The sequence below is a fragment of the Macrobrachium nipponense genome, chromosome 30 (genome assembly GCF_015104395.2).
Source record: "Macrobrachium nipponense isolate FS-2020 chromosome 30, ASM1510439v2, whole genome shotgun sequence".
NCBI classification, from domain to species: Eukaryota; Metazoa; Arthropoda; class Malacostraca; order Decapoda; family Palaemonidae; genus Macrobrachium; species Macrobrachium nipponense.
In genome coordinates this window covers 69,436,971-69,446,970 of record NC_087218.1, presented here as the reverse complement: position 1 = coordinate 69,446,970, position 10,000 = coordinate 69,436,971, and the positions used below count along the sequence as shown (strand labels likewise).

Here is a 10,000-nt window from a genome sequence, read left to right as displayed (position 1 = left end):
GTTCTGTTGCACATTAATACAAACTATTTCGATAAATCTTTCGCGTAACGCGGCCGCTATCACCCACACGCAACTTTCACACATCTTGACATCAAAGTGCGACGGCCTCCTCTCTCATTTACGAGCGCTCCGGCATTTGGCGGTACTCCCCCTCATTTGCATCTTAACTCATGGCTACTAATTCAGCCGCGACTCGGCCGACCGAGAAACTATATATCCGCCGGGATTCCAACGCGCAGTCAAAAAGCCCTTCCCCTCCCCCTCCCCCTCTCCCTGGTCCCCCCAAAATTCATCCTATCCAGTCGAGAGTCTGAGTGAGGGCGACATCCTTCCCGTACGGGACGCATTAAACATGTTATGATTTATGTGCGTCACCACTGCGCGTCTCTATGCGTGTTTTGGATAATATGCGTCTGCTCCTTGATTTATGCTTCAATGGGCGACTTCGTGATGAGGGGCGTTAAGGAATGGGGAAGTTTGCGTTCACGGGGGAACATACATAGACTCGAGGAGCCGGCGCCACCACCTTTGTCTGTTGGAAGTCTGGTTTACATATAAATGTTCCGTTTCTTCTGCCGTCGGCTAAAGGTCTAAATAAAAAGAATGACCGGATAAAATGGAAGGGCTAGGCGTAGAATTCATGCCCCGGCCTTATCAAAAATGGTAAGCATAAATACCACTCTGACTATACATCAAGAGACCTTGATTAAAAATGGAAACAAAACAAAACAAGTATTCTTACTTTGAATTCTGTTGACTTTTAAAATTCAGAAAATTGTCTTATTGGTAAAAGTAAGTAGATTTCAGTTGGATATTGACACGTGGATAGGAACTAATTGGTTACCTAGCAACGGGACCTACAGCTTATTGTGGGATCAGGAACAACATCACATCGAGAAATTAATTTTTAATCACCACAAACAAATTCCTCTAACTCCACGTTGGCAGAGCGGGGAATCGAACTCGGGACTACCGAATCGGCAGGCGAGCACGTTAACCTCTCGACCAACGAGGAACTGGTCTTATTAGTGGAAAATATCTGTGTAAGCTATCTTACCTATCAGTGAACAGATATAGTTAGTATGCAGTTAAATCAATATGCTACACTGGCGTTAGAATGACAATAATGTAACTACTATAGTAGATCCCCATCAACCATGCATTTGACATCTAGACCCGTCCCTTACGACGCTCCTGATTGGCTGTTGATAAGCCAATCACAGGGCTGGAAACTCGCAGTCTCTCTCGAGAGTTCACATGGTTCACACGGGCAGGATGTGTGTTCCACGTCTCCTGAGGTATACGTTTGAAAGACGTATCCCTCAGGAGAGGAGGAACACACATACTGCCTATGTGAACTCTCGAGAGAGACTGAGAGTTTCAAGCCCTGTGACTGGCTTATAAACAGCTAATCTACTATACTATAAAGAATAGGAAAAATCGCTTGACTTTGTTGCCCTAATATGACTGGTCAATCATTATACGATGACGTCATAAAAACGTGAGAGCTCTAAAGCTGAGCTTCTCCTGAGCACGGAATTAAGACTTCACATAATTTCCACTTTTCCTGAATTCGATCGACTTACTTTTTCTTCCCCCCTCTAGCCCCGAATTAAAAAGAGAGAAAAAAAAGCATCTCACTTAGTTATTGAGCATCATCTCCCCGTTGTCTCTCTCCCAGTAGTTGACTTTTTCTTCCCCCTCTAGCCCCGAATTAAAAAGAGAGGAAAACAAAAAAAAAGCATCTCATACTTATTGAGATCATCTCCCCCGTTCCTCCCTCTCCAGTAGTTGACTTTTTCTTCCCCCTCTAGCCCCGAATTAAAAAGAGAGAGAAAAAGCATCTCACTTACTTATTGAGCATCATCTCCCCGTTGTCTCTCTCCCAGTAGTTGACCGCCTTGGGGAAGGCCTCAACCTTGCATTCCACGGTGACTGCAGTGCCCAGGGGCGCCCCGATCAGCTGGTTGTCCACTTTCACGACGGGCGAGACTGGAATTGAGGAGAGGCGATTTATGAGCGCAGGTCTCGATGCATTTGTTTTAATGGCATATGAATTGAACGGGGAGGGTTTGAGGACACACACACACACACACACTCACACAAACAGATTTGTGAAGCCCTGCGGCCACTACATCAAAATTTGTCATGTGTGGGTCGTAGATAATATTCTCAAAGCTCTTGCATGTGATATATATAAACAATTGTACGTATATATACACAAATACATATATATGAATCACTTTATCACGAACTTTATAAAACGTGATGCCATGTATAAATAAAATGTAATGTCCCTGAGGAAAATGGAAAAAGAGAACGGTCGAGGTCTTTCGGTCTTAACGGCTCTTTACAGTCTTGCCTTTTAGTGAACGGTCGTTAGGAGCGAGAGATCTCAGACAGTTCTCGTTTCACATTTTCCTCCGTGGATTACCTTTATTATATATTATATTACATAACGCAATTTTAGTATACTCACAATTAACATTGACGATAATTCGTTTGCTGACAGAAGGAGGGACCTTGTTGCTAGCTATACAGAGATAGGCTCCCATCTGCTTCCTGGTGACTTTCTCCAATGTAAGTTACCTCCAGCCACCCAGTCAACGGCTGAAAGTGAATAATGAAATTAATAATAAACTTCCCGGTCCAATCGGTCAAAAAAAAAAAAAAAAAAAAAAGGAAAAAAAAAACAAAGTGAATAAATCAACTTCATTTCTATTACAAAGTTCGTTTCTATTTCAAGATTGGTTTCGGGGTAGTTCTTTGGCATTCAGTCGGAGGAGATCCTGCAGGCGAAAAGAAATCAATTTTCCATGAAAAGATGATGAACTGCCGGGTTTTTAAAGCGGTGCATGGACGCCTGTCGCCCGAAAATCTCATGAATTTCAGAGCTGCTTCGAATACATCGAACAGTGTTTTTAATTCTCTGTAAAATATGACAATCGAGAAGGCTTCGTCTGTCCGTCCGCACTTTTATTCGTTTCCTTTCTCACATCTTAAAACTACTGAGGCTAAAGGGCTGCAAATTGGTATGTTGATCATCCACCCTCCAATCGTCAAATGTACCAAATTCCAGCCCTATAGCCTTAGTAGTTTTTATTTTATCTAAGGTTCAAGTTAGCCTATATCGTCTAGCAACGATATAGGACAGGCCACTACCGGGCAGCGGTTAAAGTTTCTTGGTGCTGCGGCTCAAACAGCATTATACCGTGATCACCGAAAGCGAGATCTATTTTTGGTGGCCTTGATTCTACGCTGTACAGAAAATTCGATTGCGGAAAGAAACTTCGGCGCATTTTTTACTTGTTACTATAACTGGTTCACTTAAGGTAGATTCTTGGATGATCCCTATGCCTACGAGACGTTAGTTTGGCGGCCGCTGATTGGCTGGGAGCTGCCTACCTCCCGGTACCAGCCAATCAGCGGCCGCCAAACTAACGTCTCGTAAGAATAGGGCTCATCCAAGAATCTACCTTAAGTGAACCAGCTATAATTGGGGTTGAAAGCTGTTGTTGGCATTAACCAAACTACTCGGGTTCACGGACGATATGAACTGTATAATTATCTCTTATCACCTGCAAGCTTAGAATAGGTATTTCGCATAAGTAGATAGAGATGATTCGAAAACTATGATAGGATTACGTGTTGCTGGAAGAAAAATGACCAGTAACTGCTTCTGGAATAGATAAAAAAAGATTGTTGTCTTAAAAAAAAAAACGTGGTTTTCAAATATCAAAATTTTTTCTTCTTTCTATTACGAGAGATGAGGGCCAACAAAGAAATGTCCCAAAATCGATTACAGGACGAAGAACAGATTTAAATATCTCTTATTATTAAGTGGTTAAATAGTATCATAATTCCAATGACAATGAAAACGACGAAACAGCTTGGTTAGATAGCAAAAATGAATTGTTAAAAGACAAAATAAAATTGGTAGGAGTGATCGTGAGAGTAAAGGATGAAAGTAACAAAAAAATGAGATTAAATGACCTGTGAGTAGAAATGAAGACCAAGATAAGTAAATAAGTAAATGAAATAAGTAAGCGAGTAAATGAAAGAGCTGAAACACAAGAGGGAATAACTGATACAGCAACATTTTCCCTCAATACAGATGATAATGAAGACATTCACATCAGTGAAATTTGAAAGTAAGCCAGCCAGAGAAGACTCCCCGTAAAAATGACAATAATGAAAACGAAAGAAATGTGAAGGGGGGAAATGGTAAAAAGGACCCAAGAAAAAGAGGAAAAACGGCGGTAATAATGATATAATAAAGGAAGTAAAACGTATTAGCAAAAGGGAGAACGCTTTCAGCCCACCGCCATCTATTTATCAGAGGGTTTTATATTACAGATTTGGACAATGACAGAACGAATCCCTTTTAATCCGAACAATGCCCGTCCCATTAATCCCAAGTTTCGAGACGGGGATGGGGAGGGGGGGGCGGGGGGGGGGAGGCGGGGTTGGTGGGATGGAGTAGAATTCAGGGATGTCAAGGGAGGGGGGGGAGGTAAGGAAGGAGGTGGTTGGTTCCCCCCTATCGCCACAAAATCTATGATTGTTGCAGAAATATTCAACGAGAGCGTTTGTGTTTGCAGGCGGCATCTTGTTATTAGGGGGGGGGGGGGGGGTGGGGGGGATATGAGGGAGAATATAAGTTTTCTAATTTAATGTTTACTTTTTGTCTTAAGATAATTCGATTCATATTCTTGTGAATTATCTTGATAGGATCATGCCATATCTCTCTGTCTTCAAGTAAGTAATATGAAATGAATATAAACCCTTAATCGTATTGGCCACATTATTTGTTTCATTCAGAGTAAAACGGAGATGCGGCAGAAATATACATATAATAGACTTAAAGCAGTATTAAGAATTTTAAATCTTGAAATGGCGATATTTATATTATTATCATCTCCACCATACAAACTTTAAAGCTTCGGTAAGTCTTTTAAAATGAGTCTGCTATTATTACCCCTTCACCAATTTGGTTTCAACTCACCATAGCGACTAACTACCTGGTACACAATTCACTGCTTAGGATGACATAGTCACTGCAAGATTTAAACGGAACGTACAATGCATAAAACGGTCAGATGCCTCTCGGAGGTCAACACCGGGACCTCTCGATAGGAAGACGAGCATCTTAACCACAGATCTATAACTAGCCGTTGTAATTTCCTGCGAAAGGAAACTGTTGCTATAACTATTTGTCTGTCAGTCAGCACTTTTTCTGTCTACCCTCAGATCTTAAAAATTACTGAGGCTAGAGGGCTGCAAACTGGTATGTTGATCATCCACCCTCCAATCATCTAACGCACCAAACTGCAGCCCTCTAGTCTCTGTAGTTTTTTTTTATTTTATTGAAGGTTAAAGTTAGCCATCATCGTGCCTCTGGCAGCGCTACAGGACAGGCCACCACTGGGCCGTGACTGAAAGTTTCATGGGCCACGGCTCATACAGCATTATACGCTGTACAGAAAACTCGATTGCCGCATTGTTTTACTTGTTTATTCCTATTACTATAGTAGATTCACATCAATCGTGCATTTAATGTCTAGGCCAGTCTCTTACGACGCTCCTGACTGGCTGATGATAAGCCAATCATAGGGCTGAAAACTCTCAGTCTCTCTCGAGAGTTCACATAGGCAGGCTGTATGTTCCACCTCTCCTGAAAGACGTATCCCTCAGGAGAGGTGGAAAATAAATCCTACCCATGTGGACTCTCCAGAGAGACTGAGAGTTTACAGCCCTGTGATTGGCTTATCAACAGCCAATCAGGAGCGTCGTAAGGGACTGGCCTAGACGTCAAATGCACGGTTGATATGACTACTATAGGATCATTCAGTAGCGCAGGCCAGATGAGATGAGTTGTTTGAATAAAAAAGAAAAGAAATAAGTAACCTTTGAAAGAAAGTGGTCCAAAGACAATAATCTAGAACAACATCTGTTTCTGAAGTCTAAAAATACTCGAAGCTTGCACCGGCGAACAGTCCCTCTGGGGCGGCCTCCGGGCCCGAGATCCAATCTTAGATAGAACAGCTTTCAATATTCCCGAAATCCCTTTAGCCCAGCTACAAAGTGGAGGCACTCCCATGTCACGAGGCCAAAAGCATTTCACGACAGTATTTGTTGATGTACAGGCTGGATATTCCTTTTAACAGAATGCAGGCGTTTATATTTGTATACCCACGGCGTGAATTAGTGAGTACGCTTTGTACGTGTGCTTACGGATTTGCGAGCTCACACACACACGCATACACTCATATATAGTATATATATATATATATAATTTATATATATATATATATATATATATATATATATAGCTTTAGTCTTGGATTATTAGATAGGTAGAGCATATACCTATTCGTGTACGAAAATATTATCGCTCGTATATATACCATGTATACACGGTGTGAATTAATGAGTACGTTTTGTATGTGCGTTTACGGATTTGAATGACCACACAAAAACGTTCACATACATATATGAGTGTGTTTGTGTGTGTAAACATATACAAAACGTATATACTCATTAATTCACACTGTGTATGCATGTGTGTATAATACGAGCGATAATGTTTTCGTACACGAATAGGTACGTGATCTTACCTATCTATAACCCAAGGCTAAAGCTAATAGTCATTAATGTCCGGCATAGAAGCAAAGACTAGCGTTTTGCCAAGTCATAAATCCTTGTATAGAAAAACAGTCTGGACCTCGAAACCCTTAATCTGCAACACCGTAGGGGGCACCACTTACTGGGTCATACGTGGCTTGCTGTAGACTATAGAGGGTACTATAGTAGATTCACATCAACCGTGCATCTGATGTCTAGGCCAGTCTCTTACTACGCTCCTGATTGGCTGTTGATAAGCCAATCACAGGGTTGGAAACTCTCAGTCTCTCTCGAGAGAGTTCACATAGGCAGGATGTATGTTCCATCTCACCTGAGGGATACGGCTTTCAAAAGCATCCCTCAGGAGAGATGGAACATACATCCTGCCTATGTGAACTCTCTAGAGAGACTGAGGGTTTAGAGCCTGTGATTGGCTTATCAACAGCCAATCAGGAGCGTCGTAAGGGACTGGCCAAGACATCTGATGCACGCTTGATGTGACTCCACTATAAAGGTTCTTTGAAAAGTCCTTTCGGCCTCGGCTGCATTGCTTCCTGCTTTTTAAATTCCAGCTGTTTCTTTAGTCTTCTCCAACTTAGCTGTCTAATCTCCTTAATTATACCTTGCTCCAGTTTTTTCTTTCAATCCGGAACAACCCCTTGCATAGTCCCATGTGAGTCTAGGGGTGTGAAAACTGGTATAGTTACAATAATAATACGTATATCGACAACAGAAATTCCTAGTTTTACATACTGCAAACATATCTTCTTTTTATTCACATGACTTCCTATTAACAAGGTTTGCCGCTTTGTGAATCTAAATTCAGTTATTGTTCGCTACATCTCGTAATCTTTGAAGAAGACTGACGCCAGGATTTTCCATGCGGATGTACTAATTCTTTTAACAAATCATCATTGTTGCTTGCGATCAACTGGTAATGATGTTTTCCTTGCGGTATTATTGGGCTCAACACGAGAACCGTTCTTACTAACGGGAGAAAAATGAATGACGGAATTGCACTAAATTTCGTGATTTCAAACAGATAAAGGATATTCACTGTTACATTCTTAAGAGAGGATTGAAAGTTTGAGAGCTTCTTGATCGTTCTCATCCTGGTCGTTATTTCTCATATTTATTCTGTAAAAAAAAAAAAAAAAAAAAAAAAAAAAAAAAAAAACAGAATCAAACTTCCTACTTTGTCTCTGTTACCAATAGTCTCATTTCTCCAAAGTGGCAATCTCGATTTCTTTGAGGACTCATTTTTTTTTTTTTTTACTTGTTTTCGCCAGATCACTACTACCTTACGAACATAGTGCTGTCCTTTCAAGAACTCTTATTGTGCAAAAGGCTACAGATTACCTGCCAACGTGTAAATGATGAGGATTCTATACCAACTTTTCACGAAGAAATCATTTGTCAAAGCCAAAAACGCGCTCAACGAAGAATACTTTAAGACAGAAATTGGTAATGTGTTGCGAGGGCCATATAATTAGTAACCCGCCTCTCAACTTCGGCTTGAAAGTCCCCTGTCATTATCACGTACATCAGGGTTTCTAAGTGAAAGGATGTGGGAAATTGAACTTGTGGAAACATTCATCTTCTAGAGCCTCCTTATTTAATATACTGTCTATTGATTAAAAAGGATGTTACTTATATTCTGATGTCTTTAAGCCATCAGTCTCAATAAGTGGACTATAAAAGCGGGTAAAATGAAAGGGTACTTAGTGCACATTGCAATTTCAGTCAGACCATAATAGGGTAGAGCACCATGCGAACTTATATAGACTTGGTGTTTCCAAATATTAAACTAAATCAAAGTTAGTATCACATCACCACAGCTGTCTGTAACATGAGTTTACGAATAATGTCTAAGCATCAAATTTATAAAATGTATTTATGGAAATTGGGAAGTAAACCCAAGAATCATTGCATCTTCGAAAATTACACCACCACGACCATAGGCAGGTTTCATTTCATTTGTCCACCCTTGAGGAATTTCGTCTATTAGTGTGGCTTTCTGGTGACATCTGGCAACCTCCGTGGCTTTTCCGACCACAGGCCACGGCACTAAGAAAAAATTCTTCACTTTGCCTTTTTATGTTTTATTATGAAAATAAAGATATAAAACATATCCTGCTTATTTATACAAATGAAATTTATTGAAATCCTTTATTTTTCTTCGTCAAAAATACTTTATATTGAGCTAGTGACGTGTAGTTTTCTAACATCACGGGAAATAATTATACATCGGAAAATACGCATTCTAACCATTAAATCATAAATAAAGTATATAAATAAGATGAACTGCCTATGCTAACACTGCTGAAAGCCCCTTCTTAAATAAATCATAAACATGCCCATTTGAATCGATTAATATACCAGCACCAGCGTACGAAAGACGAACTTGTATAAAATAAGACATTCAGATCAAACATAAACGAACGATGAACTTTCAGTAATTATGATTTATTAGCTTAGCACAGACTACACTTAGACTTATGCTCATGCTCACAAACTATTCAAAACACGAGATTTTCTTAAAATTGAAATCTTATTCTATGTATGGTTTCATTGCATTCATATAAAAATAACTTTACTATGATACTAAAGTTATATGTACTACGTCCGTAAACTGAAAAACTTTAGTTTTGTTTACCAGCCGCTAGCACATGAAGCATAGCCCAATGAAGAGAGGCCTACGGTATTGATTTGCCAGATATCATTAGTTACTAACCTCCTTTTAGGAACACATTAATTTAATTTCAGTTAAAATTACTTTTCTTTATCGCTATCTTTATTTATTCATTCTATCTGAGTATCGTTCCAATGCCCAACAATGAAAAGAAAATCTGTATGTCTAGGCTAGTTTCATAGAAAACAATATTGCATGCTATTTCGAATATTAACCTACTCATGTAACTTGCACGAAAGATCATTAAAATATCTTTTATTCGCACTTTCAATGTTAGATTTAGATAAGAAAAAAAAAAAAAACAGATTAAGACCATCGTTCGTTTGCGCCTGGCCTGAACATTGAGCAGACCGTTTGTTGCAAGCTCGTCATTCGTGTGCTTGTTATATTATCGATGAAATAGGAAAGTTTCAACAGTTTGCATCTTTATCAAAGTAAGCCTACGATATCAGAATCATTGACTAGCTAATCGAGTGCTAGCTAGGCGAATGCCACATCTACGAGCGTATACAGATGGAATGAAATGGACTATAGACTCTAGAATATGAGCCTATTAAAAAGAGCGGCCTCTTCTGGAAATTCTATAAAATTAAACAGCCAAGTTTACTCACCAATAAGGACACAAAAAATACTAAAAATATTGGTTAATAGCGCGTCCTACTGAACGAGAGGGGAATAAATATA

At 39.8% G+C, this 10,000-nt stretch overlaps 1 protein-coding gene across 1 annotated transcript in view; it reads right to left on the bottom strand.

Annotated features, from left to right (window-relative positions):
- LOC135202189 (neurotrimin-like) overlaps positions 1-10,000 on the bottom strand; it is a 592,885-nt gene that overhangs the window by 12,093 nt on the left and 570,792 nt on the right. The window contains exons 6-7 of the mRNA XM_064231443.1: positions 2,480-2,581; positions 1,854-1,992 (exon numbers count right to left, since the gene is read on the bottom strand). Coding sequence (XP_064087513.1) covers positions 1,854-1,992; positions 2,480-2,581 — 241 coding nt within the window. The remainder of the gene's footprint in view (positions 1-1,853; positions 1,993-2,479; positions 2,582-10,000) is intronic.